The sequence below is a fragment of the Chenopodium album genome, chromosome 8, assembly GCF_948465745.1.
Source record: "Chenopodium album chromosome 8, dcCheAlbu1.1, whole genome shotgun sequence".
NCBI classification, from domain to species: Eukaryota; Viridiplantae; Streptophyta; class Magnoliopsida; order Caryophyllales; family Amaranthaceae; genus Chenopodium; species Chenopodium album.
Genome location: NC_137841.1, coordinates 2,802,148 through 2,821,922, shown reverse-complemented (window position 1 = coordinate 2,821,922; position 19,775 = coordinate 2,802,148). Strand labels below are relative to the sequence as shown.

General features: G+C 36.2%; 1 protein-coding gene across 1 annotated transcript; it reads left to right on the top strand.

Moving 5' to 3' along the window:
* Positions 1–3,298: 3,298 nt before the first annotated feature.
* Positions 3,299–19,606, top strand: LOC145555634 (UPF0481 protein At3g47200-like). Its single transcript, XM_081617377.1, has 2 exons — positions 3,299–3,405; positions 18,108–19,606. The coding sequence occupies exon 2, from the start codon at positions 18,108–18,110 to the stop codon at positions 19,509–19,511; it is 1,404 nt and encodes a 467-aa protein (XP_081473503.1). The 5' UTR covers positions 3,299–3,405; the 3' UTR covers positions 19,512–19,606.
* Positions 19,607–19,775: the final 169 nt, after the last annotated feature.

Genomic DNA, 19,775 nt, shown 5'->3' with positions numbered 1-19,775 from the left:
TACATAAAAATTCTACTATATCATTCTTCAAAAAAGGCACCACAATATAATGACGTGGCGAAATCTGATTGGCCCATATTTTGTATTTTGATTTTAATTTTGAATTATTTTTAGTATCCAAAATGTATTAAAATTATATTTATATTATGTATTCTTTTTAATACATATAAATACACAATCATAAAATATAAAAATCCCTTTATGCCCATGCCTTTTCACCACACCAAGCCATTAACATCAACTCCCAAACCAGACTACCAGCCAACCGCAAAGGCGCAACCAATCCAGCAACTCACCGCTGCACCACCTACCAGCAGAACAACCACCTCCAACCGTAAAAAATCACATCAACCACCAGTTGCCTTCTCACTGCTCCAACCACCACACCGCTACAAGTCTACAACAACCACCAGCTTGCCGCATCCCACACCCAGCAATCAATCACCAGCCCGCTGCCCCGCAATCAATCACCAGCCCACCGCCTTCAATCCCGGCCTCCAATCGCAGCAATAACCACTGCCTTCAATCCACGCTTCATCCACAACACCAAAACGTGACAACTAGAACCTCCATTCCGCCATCAATTACAGCAATTCGCTACCCAATTACAACTATTCCGACCTCCAATCACAACAACAATTTCGAATTGTGCTCCAATTGAAGACCACGAAGGTTCGTTCATGAAAGTAGTCAAGCATATTCGAAAAAAAATTAATAAAAAAAATAAATATTATAATTTTGTATTCTATAAAAAATACATGTATTTACAATAATACATATATGTATAGTATAATTTGATTTTTAAAAATAAATGAAAATTTGACCAATTACAATATGCCACATCAGCATATTAAGGTGTTTTTTTAAAAAAAATGACACAGTAGATTCATCCCCATTGTTTACGCAGTTTTTTATGTAGCAACATGTTTAGACATGAAAAAAACATATATATGTAGTTATGACGTTATGGTGTTAAAAAATTTCTCGCTAAAGATTACAAAAACCTACTCGGGGCCGCTCGGAATACTCGTGAATTTTCCTAATTATACTAAGTAATTACACTTGATCGATGGACATTTCCATAGGGTGACACATGCACGATAGAATTTGAGACACCCTTACATTCTCATGTTTCAATAATACTTTTAATGCAGCTACTTAATTACGTTTTCAATAATACTTTTACACACATACTCATATTTACCTATTTTAAACGCAAATATTCTCATATTATCAAAATATTCACATAATCTAAAAGCAATATTCTCATTCACCAATATAGAGTATTTATTTGGATTTTATGTTAGAAATTATTTAACATAATATAAATTTTGTGAAAAACTACCTAATTAAAAAAATGTTACCGAGTATAAGAAAATCAGTGCGTTTTTGGTGCGACAATGTGCCATATCAGTAACCCTTCTAGTAATTCCTCAAGTAACCCCACTTAGGTAACCCCTCTAGTAACTCCCCGGACAAAGTAACCCCTGACTGACTTAATAACCTCTGACCAAGTAATCCCTTACTGAATGGTAACCCCTAGTAACCCCCGGCCTAGTAACCCCAAGTAACCCCTAACCGACCTAGTAACCCCTAACCTAGTAACCCCAAGTAACCCCTAACCTAGTAACCCCTAACCAACCACCCCTAGTAACCCCTAACCGACATAGTAACCCTTAGTAACCCCCTACCTAGCTAGTAACCCCTAACCGACCTAGTAACCCCCTACCTAGTAACCTCTAACCGACCTAGTAACCCCGACCTAGTAACTCCTGACCAATCTAGTAACCCCTAGTAGCCCCCGACCTAGTAACCATTAACCCACACCCAAACCCACCGTAACCACCACCAACACCAACCTTTCTCAACCGTCGTCCTCAAAACCTTAAACTCCACCACACCACCACCAATTCCCGTACCCCTAAAAACCATTAAAATTGTTAAATAAAAAATTAAATCGAACAAATACCTTAAAATAAATATTGGCTTCGAATTTCACTTGAGATATGGCTAAAAAGGCCAAATTCAGCCATAAAAAATCTAGATCTAAAGTTTTCATGGCTAGATTTGGTCTTAAAACCTCTAGCTTGTTTTTCGGCGACGAAATACGAGGAGCTTCCTTACCCCCTACCACCGCTGCTCTATTTAACTTGTTCAATTTGAGTGGGCTAACTAGAGAAGATGAAAATAGGAGAGAGAAAGAGGAGAGAGAAAGAGAAGAGAGGAGAGAGGAGAGATAGAGTTCATGAAAGGAGTGTGTTTAGGTGGGAAGAAGAAAATAGGAAAGAGAATGGGAGATAGAAAAGAGAGAGAAAAAAATATATTATATTGTGGCTGGTCGTACGGTGCGGCTAGCCGCATATAAATCTTTGTGTAAGAAAATACATAATAAAAGGTAAAATTATTGTAAAATTAAAGATCATCTCTTGTCATATTTTCACCATTGACCAGTTTTTCCAGTGTTTATGGGTTGAAAGCAGGTGGTTTCGGACACACCTCTATCCATATGCTAGTTAAATACTATAAAGGGGGCAGGTTAATAACATTAATAGGAAAGAAATATTGAATTTATAATTTATCCTAAAGTAAGGGTTGTGAGATAAAAGAATAAATAAATAAGTCAAAGTAGGGGCCATGTGAGAAGAGAGATTACAATAATAGCCCTAAATGACAAAAATGATGCACTTAGAACAAAGTGGGGACGGGCCTAGTGTTAGTGTTAGTGGAGTTTAATCGGGATTTGAATCAATGCTGAAAAGATTTGGTTTTGGGATGGAACCCTCTTCAACTAACAAAGTGGACTCTTTTTCTTTGTGGTGTGCGCGACTCAAGCACTTATTTAACTTGGTATCAGAGTCATGCCTAGGGTTTGGAGTTTAGGACTTTAGGCTAAATATTTACTTCATGTGAAAGGAACTACTGCGATTCTATTGGCATATAATTTTGCGATAAGTTTCTTTGGAGTAATAAAATTGGACTCTCTCTATTGATGAAAGGCACGGCTCAGGATCATAGTTAACACATCATCTCTTAATAATTAACATTTACGATAGAGGGAATATATTTTATAACTTGAATGGATTAAAGAAGTATTTCTATATCTTCCAATTGTGGAAAAGAATACTATTTTATTCTTTAATTTATATCGCTACATTTACGTTATCATATTCTTTTGCCTTGTTTGAACATTACTTTTTATTGTAAATGTAAAACAATATATTCAAGATGAAGCTGCAAGCAGTATAAAGAGATAACCAGTCCAAGGCAAAGATTTACACATAAAACCTACTTCATATTTTTCATTCAAAGTTTATATTTATTTCACTTTCTTCGGGGGTACCTTGCAAGGCGCAGTGTACGTCGTGCTCAATCCAACCAATTGTTGCAACTTCTTTGCGGTTTACTGTAAGTCCCTACATTTGCTTTTCATATAGCTTAGATATGGAGTATTTTAATGTGTTGTCTTCCTTTTTATTAAGAAATAATATGAACGTAAGATAAGCTTTCAATTTCATATGCTTTGATTTACTTTTTAGTTTGTCATATTTAGTTTTTTTTCCCCATAATATACTCCCTATAATTGAAAGAGCTGAGAATCGCTCTAATATCTCCCTTATATTGGTCCTGTTTTCTTAATCAGGTATTTATTTAACTTAATTACTTAAATTATTTTAGTTGAGCTGTTAAAATTATAAATAGATAAGAGAGGAGATTATAATACTACGTTTATATTAATTTGTATTTAATCCATATAAAAACGTATAATACTATATAGGCATATAGCAACATATGTGTATATAGAGCAAAACTAAGCAAAAAGTTAGGAACATGCATGATCCATGATCATTAATCCAATACTACTTTCTGACTCTAGTCACTCTACTGATACAAACTTATAACATATTCCTTTACATTAGGAATTAACTAACCTCTAATAATTTAAAGCAAATATTTCATCACACAGTACCCTTAATAATTTAAGGTATGCTCCCAATGAAGTTAAATTATTTTCATGGATTCATCAATTCTTTATTATTTATTATTGTTCTTTAAAGTATTTATTTAACTAAATTGAAACTTTTTTAAAAAAATAAATCTTGGTGTTTTTTTTTTTTTTTTTTTTTGTTAAGTAACTATTTTACTAATTTATTTAGATTTTCATTAAATACTCTCCTTGTTTCATAATTTTCTTCTCGTTTTGACTGTGTACATTATCAATGCATTACTTTACTAGTTGCATATTAGTAAAAAAAATATGACTATTAAATATTGATAGCTATTCATTTAGACCAATTAAGTAAAACCCAATATGGTTACATTATGCTTTATATATTGAGAGTAATATAAAAGACTTTCTCATCTAAACCAAAAAAAATAAAAAATAAAAAACGAAGGGCAGAGTTATATTTTTTAATGGGGAAAAAAATATTGCCTTAGTCCCACCAATTTTTTTTTCCCTTTTTTTTAAAAAAATTTATATTAAATCAACCCCCAAACTTAAAACTACTCCTAAAAATTTAGTTCATTTAGTGGGAAAATTAAATGGCCTTGATCCTACCTACACCAAATTTTCCAGTTGATGGTGCTGCAAGGTATAAAGTGAAAGGGATTACGAATGTGCTAGCTAAGTTTGCGATTAACGACAATTAACAACAACGAAGACGGAAAAACAAGCAATAAACGAGACAAGGAGAATTTACCGTGGGAAACCCGAGAACCGGGAGAAAAACTCACCAATCCACTATAGAGTAACAATTTGATGAAGATTAATTTAGATTACAAGCTTTCAATCCCCATGAAAGCTCCCACCCCAAGCTCACCCTCTCAAACACTCAAACCCTAAGTGTTTGGGTTTACATGAGGCTTTCTCTCTCTACATCTTTCCCCTTCATCCTCTTACTCTCTACAATGACAATACAAGAGTATATATAGTGCAATAAGATCAACGGCTAAGATTACATCCCGAGCAAAATAAAAGAAATCGTGTCGCTCAACAGGGGCTCGATGGTTCGACCGAACCTTCTCAGAGTTTGGTCGAACTTCTTCCTTGGTTCGACCTAACCTGCTCTAGAAATCAAAAGGCTACACATTCTGTCCGCCGGAAGTGAATTCCAGGGTCGGGAAAGTCCGTCGGAAATTTCCGACGGACTGTATTGCGCCAGAAATCTTCGACAGAAATTCCGTCGGAAAATGCTTTTAAAAAAACAAAAAAAAATCGCCTCCCACCCCCCACCTCCACCCACCTAAATCGCACCACCACCCACCTAAATCTCACCACCAGCCTGCACCACCACCCACTACCCAACCACCAAAACCTATACCATAACCCCTACCCACCTAACCCTAACCCACCCAAATACAAATTTACCACCCAAATAAACCCAGATCTACAACCCTAACCACCACCCACCTAAAACTACCACTGCCGCCGAAACCCACCTAAAAACACCACTACCGCCACCGAAACAAGCCAATCACAACCTAAAAATTAAAAAAAAATAGAATCCCGACCCAACCCCCAAAATTTGAACACCAAAATTCAAAAAAATCTGATAAAACAACAAAAAAATCAAAAAAATTACACATACCTTAATTCGACATAATAAAACCTTGAAATTGGGTTTAGGAGGCCAAATTCGACCACAAAAACTCTAGATCTAGAGTTTTTGTGGTCGAATTTGGCCTGAAAACCTTTGTTTTCTTCATGAGGAAAGAGAAAGGGCGAAATTGGAGGAAATTGTTGTTGATTCGTAGTCAATGTTGATGTTGTTGTTGGTGTTGTTGTTGATGTCGGTGCTGGTGGTGCGATGTTGGTCAGAGTTGGCGGTGGTGGTGGGAGATAAAGAGGGGAAAGAAGAGGATAAAGAAGGGGGAAGGAGAACGAAGAGGAGAAGGAGAACGGGGATGGAGAATGAAGAGGAAAAAGAAGGAAGGAGAATAAGAAAGAAGAGGAGAGAGTAGAGAACGAATAGAGAAGGAGAGGAGAGAGGAGAGAGAAGGGGAAAGAGGAAAGACAAAGGGAGAAGGGGCGGAAGAGTAGGATTTAGGGTTTTCTTAAGGGTCTTTTTTTGAAAATAAAAAAAAATATTATATTCTGGTGGAAATTTCCGACAGAATAATTATCCGTCGGAAAATGTAAGTTCCGACGGAAAAGTCCGTCGGAAAGCACAAATATTTCGATGGATTTATATTACGTCGGAAATTTCTGACGGATTTCCGACGGAATTATTGAATTCGTCGGAAATATCCGACGGAATAAAAATCCGTCGGAAATTTTCACTTTTACGACGGAATAAAGTGTCCGTCGCAACTAGTCCGTCGCTATTTGCCTGTTTTCTTGTAGTATTCCTGGTCTTCTTTTATCATTGAAACACCGAACACCACGGATTCTCTCCAATGACTATTTAACCAACAATGCCTACCGCAAAGATTCATATCACCTCACAACACCCATGTGAGACCCCTTCACTTGACATGCTTTTCCTGGCCATCTTCCCCCATTAAAACACCAAAACCATGGCTCCTCCTCAATGGCAATCCGACCAAGCCATGCCTCCGCAAAAAAACACACCCCTCATGACAACCCATGTGTTTCCCAAGGTTTCAAGGCACCACTCAATTTTCCCATGAACTTCAACCGAGTTCCCTCAACAATTTCTCCATGGTCCTCCCTCACACACAACATATAGCTAGCCATCAATGTTGAGCTTACTACCGGACATCAAGATGTGGAAATCCTTGATATCCTTCAACTCCAACATCAACACTCCATAGAAATCATTCTCCTACTCCGTCTTCTATTGTTAATCAAACACAAAATTCAAGACTTTTCAATTCCAATAACAACCTATTGAAATCCATACCAAATACTCAAATTTTGAACACCCACAACACCAAAATTGAAAATTTAACACCAAAAATTCAATCTTTGGACTTTCCAATCACAAACAACAAGCATACCACACAAACTAACCCTAAAAAAAACCGCCAAAACAACCTTGTCTCTGATACCAATTGAAAGGGATTACGAATGTGCTAGCTAAGTTTGCGATTAACGACATAACAACAACGAAGTCTGAACAACAAGCAATAAACGAGACAAGGAGAATTTACCGTGGGAAACCCGAGAACCGAGAGAAAACCCACCAATCCACTATGGAGTAACAATTTGATGAAGATTAATGTAGAATACAAGCTTTCAATCCCCATGAAATCTCCCACCCCAAGCTCACCCTCTCAAACACTCAAACCCTAAGTGTTTGGGTTTACATGAGGCTTTCTCTCTCTACATCTTTCCCCTTCATCCTCTTACTCCCTACAATGACAATATAAGAGTATATATAGTGCAATAAGATCAACGGCTAAGATTACATCCCGAGCAAAATAAAAGAAACCGCGTCGCTAAATAGGGGCTCGATAGTTCGACCGAACCTTCACAGAGTTCAGTCGAACATGAGGTGGTTCGGTCGAACTTCTTCCTTGGTTCGGCCGAACCTGCTCTAGAAATCAAAAGGCTACACATTCTGCCTCAATTGTAGGAGATTATAGGTACTAAATTGCGGAAAATATATGAATCATATTCATAAAGCACCTAAACCAAGGATCTCATGCATAACACATAAAGAAGTAAGAATTATACCTTTGAAGCATGATTCCACAAGTGATCGAACAAGAACAATAAAATGAACAAGAACCCCACGTGTGATTCCTCTACTTAGTCCACGAGCACGGATTAAACCTCCACTAATGCTAGTTAGTTGTGACTGAACACTTCAATCAACCTTCAACAGAGATTTGAGATACGAACACAACACCATCCACGCACCACCCAAGGAGGAAGGTCGTACGGATAGGTAGGAGAGAGAGAGGGCCGAGTAGAGAGAGAGAGAGTTAGGGTTTTGGGAAGCTTGGTTACTTGTATGACAATTCACTGTATGTCAATTGTTATATCATGCAACCCTAGGCATGGTTTATATTTATAGATCATATCTATAAATAAAACCATGTCAAGTCCAAAGCCCATTAGACTCTTCTAACTATCCAAGCCCAATTATCAACATGGTATGTCATGAACTCATGGGGCCCAATAATGGGCCTCTAACTTGTTTAACCCAATACTCTTATGTGTGACCTTGTAGGATCCACTCTATAAGTCCTTGGGCTATTAAGCTAGCCCAAAGATCAATTGTCATATCTAGCACTAAACATTGACAACCCTATAAAATAAACTAATTATCTCCATAATCGTGATCCTTGATATATCTAGTAATTGCACTTATCGAAGACATAACTCCTTCAATCTCCCACTTGTCTGAGCAAGTGCGCAATATTCAAATCCCTTAAGTCAATGTGTGTCTATTTGACAATATGATTTCATCTCATGTCGTGATCATATTAGTCTACAAATCTTTTCTTGAAATACTGAGTTAGATTCACATAATAAATGATTACTATGTATTGTATTTGAGCACGACCATGCATTTTCTGAAATCTCCCTCTTTAAGGGGCCAAGACACATTCCTAATTAAATAGGTAGACTTAATCCAATCTTGTGGCAACCAAAGCTCCCAAGCAACTCATGAAGCAACCGGGAAACACCTTGTAAAAATCCCCAGTTACGGATGGACGTTTGAGTGTACCATAGTTAAATCAATCATTGAATGGAATTAGTGTTTCACTCATGTCAAAGAAATCCACTAATATATCCGGAAGTTCTACACTTGAACTTCAAAGTAGGTCTATAGTTCGATCATGCATCATTCATGCATATCCATGTGATTGACCGAGCATCATCACTATGCTCCTATAGCCCATGAAACTGCACTATCCAATCAATCTTACATGCTAGTCCAATTTAAGAAATCATTTATGTCCAGTTTAATGATTCTTAACTAGGAACTCAAATAATATATGGATTTTGTTCACCTGTGGGGTTTCATTCACCAGGTTATCAACCTGATGAGCCCATCAATCCATAATTATTTTGGACATTTTATTTAATATCGAAAACCATAACTAAATAAGAGAAATAATAAAATTTCTGATTAAACATAATTCTGCAAATGAACGTATTACATATGTAACTTATTTTTCTCCAAAAATTAATACAACTTCTAATTACATCATTTGCCTCAAACTAGATTCATTAGCATGTTTCTCATGCTTTGGAAGTGGAAGGGGTTAAGTAAGTGGATCAGTAATATTCTCATCCGTATGAATTTTGCACATCTTGACATCTCCTCTGTCAATGATCTCTCGAATGAGGTAATACTTAATCTCTACATGTTTGGATTTGAAGTGTGACCTAGGCTCTTTTGATTGAGCAATGGTGCCATTGTTATCAGAATACAACTTGATTCCCTTTTGAGCACTTGGCATGACATCCAGCTCAGTTAGGAACTTCTTAATCCAAACTGCTTCCTTAGCTGATTCAACAGCAGATAAATACTCTGATTATGTCGTAGAGTCTGCGACAGAGCTTTTCTTCGAACTCTTCCAGATCACTGCTCCTCCATTCAGATAGAAAATGTATCCAGATTGTGATCTGAAAACATCTCTATCAGTTTGGAAACTCGCATTTGTATAAACTTTGACAACCAACTCATCTTCGCCACCATATACTTGAAACATTCCTTTAGTCCTTCTCAAGTACTTAAGGATGTTCTTGGAAGCTGTCCAGTGTGCTTCTCCTGGATTTGCCTAAAACCTGCTACACATACTCAGAGCATATGCAACATCCGACCTTGTACATATCATGGCATACATGATTGACCCTATTGCCAAAGCATAAGGTTTATCAACAATACGTCTCATCTCTTCCGGCGTGCTAGGGCATTGAGATTTACTGAGCGTAATGCCATGAGACATGGGGAGAAATCCTCTCTTAGAGTCTTTCATGGGATACCTATCAAGAACCTTATCAATATAAGTCTCTTGACTCAACCCAATCATCCTTCGAGATCTGTCTTGATGGATCTTGATCCCCAATATGTATTCAGCCTCACCTAAGTCCTTCATGGAAAAACAACTCTTCAACCATTCCTTGACTGACTCAAGCATTGGTATGTCATCTACATACAAGACTAAGAAAACAATGCTGCTCCCACTAGACTTCTTGTATACACAAGGTTCCTCTTCACTTTGACAAAATCAAACTGTTTGATTGCTTTATCAAAGCGAAGATTCCAACTCCTGGATGCTTGCTTCAATCCATAAATGGATTTCTGAAGTTTGCATACCTTTATAGGATTTTCTAGATCTTCAAAACCCTCAAGTTGTATCATATACACTTCCTCCGTTAAGAACCCATTCAAGAAGGCGATTTTGACATCCATCTGCCAAATATCATAATCGAAAAATGTAGCAATGGCTAGAAGGATCCGAATAGACTTAAGCATAGCTACTGGGGAAAAGGTTTCATCATAGTCAATACCATGAATCTTTCTGTACCCTTTAACAACCAGTCTTGCTTTATAGATGTAGGAATTTCCATCCTTGTTTGTTTTAATCTTGTAAACCCATTTGCAACCAATAGGTTTTACCCCATTAGGCAAGTCAACTAGGGTCCACACTTCATTTTCAGACATCGATTCCATTTCGGACTTCATGGCCTCAAGCCATTTATTCGAGTTGGGGCTTGCCAAAGCTTGTTTGTAGGTTGTAGGTTCTTCATTCTCCAATAGGAAGATTTCAGAATCCTCAATTATCATAACCTCAACAAACTGTTTGTTTCTGATTCTGGCAGACCTACGTGGGGTAGGAGCAACAATAAAAATATTCTCTCCAACTCCTTGAAGATTTTCGCATGAATTAGATTCAAGTGGGACGATAGAAGTCTCGCTAGTCGAATTAGCTTGCTCCAACGCATGATTAATCGACTCATGTGCCCTCGCCTCTGATGTGGTGTTATCCACATCCATTTGTTTCTCGTCTCGAATTTCTTCGAGAACTACTTTACTCCCACTTGGCTTTCTAGAGAGGAATTCCCTTTCTAGAAAGACACAATCGCGAGCAACAAACAGTTTTTTATTTTCGCGATTATAGAAGTAATACCCCTTTGTTTCTTTTGGATTGCCCACAAAGAAACACATGTCTGATTTAGGGTATAGTTTATCGCCTTGTAAACGTTTTACATAAGCTTCACATCCCCAAATCTTGAGATAAGACAAGTTTGGAACTTTTCCTGTCCATAACTCATATGGTGTCTTCTCAACTGCTTTGGACGGGCTTCTGTTTAGTACTCTGGCAGCTGCTTCTAATGCATATCCCCAAAATGATATGGGAAGATCAGTAAAGCTCATCATGGACCGAACCATATCTAGTAAGGTCCTATTCTTCCTTTCTGACACACCATTCAACTGTGGCGTTCCTGGAGGACTTAACTATGAAAGTATTCCACAATTTATTAGATGTTCATCAAATTCTTGGGTCAAGTATTCATCACCACGATCAGATCACAATGCTTTAATTGTCTTCCCAAGTTGATTTTGTACTTCATTCTGGAATTCTTTGAACTTTTCAAAGGCTTCCGACTTATTCTTCATTAAGTAAATATAATCATATCTACTTAAATCATTAGTAAAAGTAATGAAGTAATTAAATCCACCCCTTGCTTTTGAACTCATTGGTCCACACACATCTGTATGTATGAGTCCCAAAAGGTCACTAGCTCTTTCACCTATACCCGTGAAGGGTGACTTAGTCATTTTCCCAAGCAAACATGACTCACAATTTTCAAATGATTCATAATCAAATGAAGAGAGGAGTCCATCCTTATGTAATTTCTAGATGCGTTTTTGGTTAAAGTGATCAAGTCTACAATGCCATAGGTAAGTTGGGTTTGAACCATCTATTCTTTGCCTTTTATGATCAATGTTGTAGACATGAGTTGTATATTCTAAAACATACAAACCATTAATTAACTTTGCGTTAGCATATAACATATTTTCTTTAGAAATAAAACAACATTTGTCTCTTATTTCAAATGAAAATCCTTCAAAATCTAAAACATGAACTGAAATAATGTTTTTAGTAATTCTTGGTACATAATAACAGTTATTAAGCACCAAAATAAGTCCAGAGGGAAGTGTCAAGTGATAACTTCCAATAGCAAATGCAACAACTTTTGCTCCGTTTCCTACTCAAAGCGTTACTTCCCCTTTTGCTAACATCTTACTTTCTCTCAAGCCCTGCACGTTATTAACGATGTGAGCACCACAGTCGGTATCAAATACCTAAGTGGAAGATGAAGTAAGATTAATTTCTACAATAAAAACATCAAGTAACTCTTTACCTTATGTTTTCACTGTTGTGTAATGGGGACACCCTGGTGTATGGCATGGCCAAATACCGCAAAAGAAGCATTCGCTTCCTCTCCTTTTCAAGAACTCCTCAGCTTGGTTAAGCAAAAGGTTGATCAATGTCACCGACGAGCTTAACTATGTCAAAACCATCATGGAGTGAATACAAGATATATCATGTGCAGAGTCATCATCAATCGGTTTCCCAAGGACATCCATCTGATTGAACATTTCAATCAGTTCACTGACATGGGCCCTTACTGACTGACCATGCATGAGTTTCTTAGCACTTATCTTACAATGAACATTGTAAGCCTCATACCTAACGCTGTCAGTCCAGGAATAGTAAATCTGAGGGATCGAGTTAACGAACTCTCTTACATTATGATCTTTGAAGCCTCCACTTCCTATTGCCCCAATGCCACCTCGACAGATAACACGAAGACATTTATGCAAGTTGGTTAGCTCATAGTGCCTGAATATTCTTTTCCAACAGATTGGAATAGATTCTAAAATGAGTCTTCTGATTTTCTCTGCATCTGAAACAATTTCAGCATGCCTTTCAGCTTTATAACCCTCTTTACACTCACTCTCAGCAGGAATATATAAACGAGATTAGAGCCCATAGCTTGTGAGAACTTTTCTCAACTCATTTTCCCATTCCCTGAAGTTTTTGAGATTCAGCCTTAAATTAAGTTCCATTGGTAAAACAGTGTTGTCGTATAAGTTATTCATCTACAAACAAAAACAAACGAGGCACTACTCAATAATTATGTTTAATAAATTTAAAGTACCATAAGCGATTTTAAAACTGGTAACTTTAAAGCATTCATTCAATTTAATTGATCCCTATTGAATAGAATGATTCCAAGATCCTTTATTTGTGCAATAATTGACCGGACTTTAGCCCTACCATCAACCATTACATTTTCAAGGTGAGTAAACTCTTTACTGATTACAACTCTTTGTAATTCTTGGTTGAATAATTACCCATCGCATGTTTAATTATTACCCTTAGCTTCAAGGTTCTAAACTCTTTATGTAACCTTGTTGAGTATAACCAATCAAAAATGTAAAATTTGTTTTACCCCCACTCCATTAAGATATAATATGACACACTGCTTTGGCATGACCCATCATAAATATCGAAGGTTTCATCGGGATTTTGATTGGAAAAGCAACCTTAATATTACCGGGACCTAGATTTATTATGTTGTGATTATTTAGTGAATTCTAGCGCATCATCAAGCAACATAAATAAAATCTAACATGCATAATCTACTAATGCATAAATAAAACATGACATAGTATGGCCCCTTAATCCTAAGAAAACTAATAAAGCAAAAGGCTCCCACTTGAACCTTCATGGATCGATCTCATCCATCTTGCTCTTTTGGGCCTTCACTCCATGGATTCTTGGATTAACTGCAACATGTAATACTATTCTATTCTATCTACTACTTAAATAAAATAAAATAAAATACAAAAATACTTAACGGTATGTAGACCGTATTTAGATTACAAAAATACATCACGATGTGCAGATCGTATTTAGAATCTATGGGCCCTACTAGTCTATATAGCAATAAATAACATCATTTATTATATTATAAAATGCCATATAATAAATCACAAATCATGCTTTCCTAAACTACAACATCGAATATTCACAATTAAGGAAACATGGCTCCTAAATATCTCATATTTTAATTAATTACTGTAATTTGATAATATCATATATTATTCATAACCAATTATAAAATATCATATATTTTAATTTAGGTATGAGATGGAATCAAATCTTATTTTAATTATGGAAGATAAATCATATTTATTTTCCATGATTATCCTAACTTTTAGGAAATTCTATCCTAATTACTTGCCAATCACATATTTTAAATCAATTAATATCCTTAAATAATTATGGGATAATCACATTATTTAATCAATTATTATCCAAATAGAATCTTTTGCTCCATAGTTATCCTATTTTAACAAAATTAACCACTTTATCTTTGTTAATTATCATTTCAAAATCAAAACTTATCCTTTAAATTTTTAATTTTGAAAAACTGATTTTTTTTTAATCCAAAATAAAAAAATATTTTTAAAAAAAAAAAAAATTGCGCCAGCCCCCGTGGTGTGGCCAACCGAAGCCGGCCACGGTGGCCGTACACCTTGCGGTGTAAGCTACCCTGCAGCGACGCAAGGACAGCAGCAGCAGCACACGCAACAAGCACTAGTAGAAAAAAAGCATTAGGCACCCCCCATATGGCACCGGTTCAGCCTAAACCGGTGCCCAAAACCGGTCTAGAATTGGGCGGGTTTTTTCCAAAAGAGAAAAAGCACCGGTCCAGCCTGAACCGGTGCCATAAATCAAAAAGGCACCGGTTTGAACCAGTGCCAATTGAACCGGTGCCCTTGTTAGATTTAAAAAAAAAAAACCGGTCAACTTATCTCTCCTTATATTATAATTGTATTCCTAACCCTAGAGAACTAACTCAGCTTCATTCAGCTGCCTCTCTCCTCCTTCTCTCTCCTCTCTTCTCTATCATCTTCCTTCTCGATCTCTCCGACCACAACGCGCACACCTCAGATACAGTGCTTCCTTACTCTAACTTTTAAGTAGTAAACTACCTTTTCTCGACAGATGGTTGATGTCAAGGATTTGCTGGGAATTCCGGATCGAAGAAGCCAAATCGATCCTTCTCTGTCTGATCTCGCTCTCCTCTTCTTTCCCCCCTCTTCTCCGACCTTTCTTCTCCCTTCTGTCTTTTGCCCACCGTACCACCGCTACTAACCACCGCCGCCACCTGCATGTTTCTGGGTTTAATATTCGAGGTAAGGGTTTCTGGGTTTGATTATTTTTGGTAAATGCCTTGATTTTTTTTGGTTTGATTGTTGTAATATTGTTCGAAATTGATGGGGTTTAATTGATTTTTGAATTTTCTGGGATGATTTTGAATTTTTTTTTTGCGTTTAATTGATTTTCGAAATTGATTTTTCTGGGTTTTGAGTTTTAATTGATTTCGAAAATTTTGGGAATAATTTTAATTGATTTTTCTGGGTTCTGAGTTTAATTGATTTCGAAAATTTTGGGAATAATTTTAATTGATTTTTCTGGGTTCTGAGTTTAATTGATTTCGAAATTGATTTTGAATTTTTTTTTTCGTTTAATTGATTTTCGAAATTGATTTTCTGGGTTCTGAGTTTAATTGATTTCGAAAATTTTCACTTTAATTGATTTCGAAAATTTTGTGGTTAATTGTGTTTCGATTTTTTTGCGTTTTGTTTGGTTATTTATTTATTACAGTAAATTATTTTGATTTTTGAGTTCGTACATGAGTTTTCTGGTTTTTTTTTTTTTGCATTTTTTTTGTGAGTTTTATTGATTTATGGGTTTTAATTGATGCAAGTGTTAATTGATGCACAACGATTCAAGACTTTGATTTTGGAATATTGTTTTTGATGTTGTAATTTTTATTTGTATTTTTCAATATCAATTTGTATTTTTTTATTTTTTTTTTGTATTGTACAATAACAGTTTAATATATTGATATACTCCATTTCATTATCTTTTGCACTTGTTCTAATTTATATTTTGATGGTCTAATTTATTTTAGTTGATTTAAAGGCAACAAAAAAAAAAAAAAAATATTTTGGGCAGTTTTGGCACCGGTTAACCGGTGCCAAAACCAATGAAATAAATATTTTCTTACATTTTTGGCACCGGTTAACCGGTGCCTAATTGGATATATGGCACCGGTTTTGAACCGGTGCTATAAAGGGGGTATTTGGCACCCCCCACATAGGCAGCGGTTCAAACCGGTGCCTTAGACCGGGTTTGAACCGCTGCCAAACCACTTTTTTCTACTAGTGAAGGTGGTGCACTGCTGCGCTACCCCTGTTCGACCCCTGCCCAGCCCGCCTTCCCTCCTGGACCACCGCCGGTGCGACGGTCGTCGTGGCTGCGCCACCCAGTCGCGGCTGCCGCACCTTAAAACTTTTTTTTATTTTAATTTAAAACAAAACATTTTTATTAAAATTAAATTAATAAGGTCCTTCTAATTTTAAAATTAAATCATATTCAATTTCAAAATTAGGGTTCTTCATGAATTTAATCCCCAATTCAATTTAACTTTTAAATTAAATAATTTGACCGTGAAAAATTCATAATTTTAACATGAAATCAAATGGATTAAATTCTTTAAACATATATCTATCGAATTAAATCAAAACCAAAACACAAATTTCACAAATTAGGGTTTATGATTTCGAAATTTTCGAAAAAATAGGGTGGGGGTTCGAATTTTTCGAATTAATTAGGGCAATTTTGGATCAAATTAAGGCTAATATGGAGCAAATTAAACAACTTTTAATGATTCTATATAGCTAAATCGCATTTAATATAATAATTGATCCATAATTAAATTATTCTCCCTCCTAATTGAATTAAAATTGTGGATTATCAAAGAATTAATACTCAATATATGTAATTCAAGAGGCTAACTGATACCAATGTAGGAGATTATAGGTACTAAATTGCGGAAAATATATGAATCATATTCATAAAGCACCTAAACCAAGGATCTCATGCATAACACATAAAGAAGTAAGAATTATACCTTTAAAGCGTGATTCCACAAGTGATCGAACAAGAACAATAAGGAGAACAAAAACCCCACGTGTGATTCCTCTACTTAGTCCACGAGCACGGATTAAACCTCCACTAATGCTAGTTAGTTGTGACTGAACACTTCAATTAACCTTCAACGGAGATTTGAGCTACGAACACACCACAACACCACCCATGCGCCACCCAAGGAGGAGGGCCGTACGGACAGGGAGGAGAGAGAGAGGGCCGAGTAGAGAGAGAGAGAGAGAGATAGGGTTTTGGGAAGCTTGGTTGCTTGTGTGACAATTCATTGTATGTCAATTGTTATATCATACAACCCTATGCATGGTTTATATTTATAGATCATATCAAGAAATAAATAAACCATGTCAAGTCCAAAGCTCATTAGACTCTTTTAACTATCCAAGCCCAATTATCAACATGGTATATCATGAATTCATGAGGCCCAATAATGAGCCTCTAACTTATTTAACCCAATACTCTTATGTGTGACCTTGTAGGATCCACTCTATAAGTCTTTGGGCCATTAAGCTAGCCCAAAGATTAATTGTCATATCTAGCACCAAACATTGACAACCCTATAAAATGAACTAATTATCTCCATAATCGTGATCCTTGATATATCTAGTAATTGCACTTATCGAAGACATAACTCATTCATCAATAACTCAGAAGCAACTAGGTTCGACCGAACCTTTCATGAGTTCGGTCGAACTATCGCACTGCGTGGACATCTCTTCTTAAAACAGCCATAACTCCCTTGATTCTTAACCAAATCAAGTTTATGACCAGTCGTTGGAAAGCTCTTGAGACGAGCTATCACCTCCAACTTGAATCATCTCAATATCACTTCTAGATATTGAGATATTCCCATTTGAAGTCAGCCCTTTGTCATCCACCATTGATTAACACCAAGCAATAGCCCATAGCTTACTCTCCTAAGCTATGCACCCCCTTAGCCTTCTTGAAACCATTCTCCACACTCTCAAACCCAACATAAAGGTGAAGCACTAAAGCATATGTATACTATCATTGATATACTGCGTATGATAGGAATTTGAAAAGTCTACCCCATCTATTGATTACATTCTATGTTTACTATCTCATTAACATAATGAGAAAATTATTTGAAATAAAATCAGACATATACTTACATTTTACGATTAATACAGATGGAAAACAACAGTCTACAAATTGAAATAACAAAGCAAGATCAAGATGAAAAGAACGGGGTGCTCAGTTCAATGCGTAACAAGCTGGACTCCTTGAATATTTCCTTCAACGAGAATTGGTGCATTTATAAAGTTCCTGAATTCATCTTGAAGGGGCATGAACATTTTTATCAGCCTGTAGCGATGTCAATTGGTCCCGTATACTATAAAGATCCAAAACTGGAACCCATGCAAGAGGTTAAATGGATTTACTTGAATAGCTTCCTTCAACATCCCAAAAATGCTTTTCAAGACTTGAATATTTACATTAGGTATGTAAGGGATGAGGAAGAAAATATCCGCAAATGTTATCAGCATGAAAGTAGACTATCTAGCGACGAGTTTGTTAAAATGATAGTGCTTGATGCTGCATTCCTGATCTACTATTTCTTGAGCGAAACTTTGCACTCGTTTGACAATCCTTCAGTTGGGAATAAATTAAAAGCACCACTGTCTTACGGGGTATTAAGCGATTTATTACGGTTGGAGAACCAAATTCCATATTTTGTTCTCAAGGAAATCTTTAATAAAGCATTTGGTCACATCTGCAGACCTACTACTCTTATTTATGCTACTCTTGCATTCATAGACGATATGAGTGGTGGTATCCCCGGAAGAAAGGCAATTGAGAGTATTATTGAGGGTGATAAAATTACAGATAAAACAAGCATTAAACATTTGTTGGATCTCCAACGGATGTCTGGTTGCCTTTCCTTGACATTAGCTGATTCATCATCATCAATTTCATACGTCAATGAAATTATTATGTGCCGTTATTGGAAATGCTGCTTTTACCAACGGCGACCAACACGCCTCACCGATAAACGGATATGTTATCCAAGGACAGCGAAGAAACTAAGCGACAATGGAGTCAAATTTGAGGTATTTGTGAGTGACAGTCCATTTCAAATAACATTTAAGAAAGGGAAGTTCATGATTCCTGAATTAGTTTTATATACTGACACTGAAACGTATTTGCGAAACCTCCAACACTTTGAGCTATGTCATTATTATACGGAGAATGCTTACATAAATGATTATTTGTTATTCTTCGATAAACTAATTGACACGGTAGAAGATGTGCAAGTACTACAAGAAGCAGGAATTCTCATAAATAATCTTGGCAGTGATAAACATGCAATAAGATTTTTCAATAATGTCCCCAAAATCACTGTAGGAGGCAGATTTTATTACTCAAAAGTTAGTAAAGATGCAAATACATTCGCTAATAAATCTTGGAATCAATGGAAGGCTCTTTTGAGGAGGAGATACTTCGGCCATCCATGGGCAGTTGTATCTGTGATCGCTGCAATCATACTTTTTATTCTCACTCTCTTGCAAACTATTGCTGCTTTCACAAAGTAATTGTATTGCTCTATCTGTCAATCTTTTCTTTTCATTTGATTGTTTGTTGCTGTTGGCTGTAGAATGTATTTCATTGTCATTTTTATTATTATATAGACTCCATATCCTGTATTGTTTAGACATGATATTTTTAAGCGAAATTATATAAAGTTGGAACTTTGATTGGTTTAATATGTTGTACACTTTATGTGTTGGATGCACGTAGTGTTTCACATTATAGTACGGTAGCTAGTGTTGGAGGTCTTTTATTTTGGAGCAGAGAAA

What these genes read in the sequence shown, in the direction of transcription:
- LOC145555634 (XM_081617377.1), top strand. Translation starts at nt 18,108, where the DNA reads ATGGAAAACAACAGTCTACAAATTGAAATAACAAAGCAAGATCAAGAT.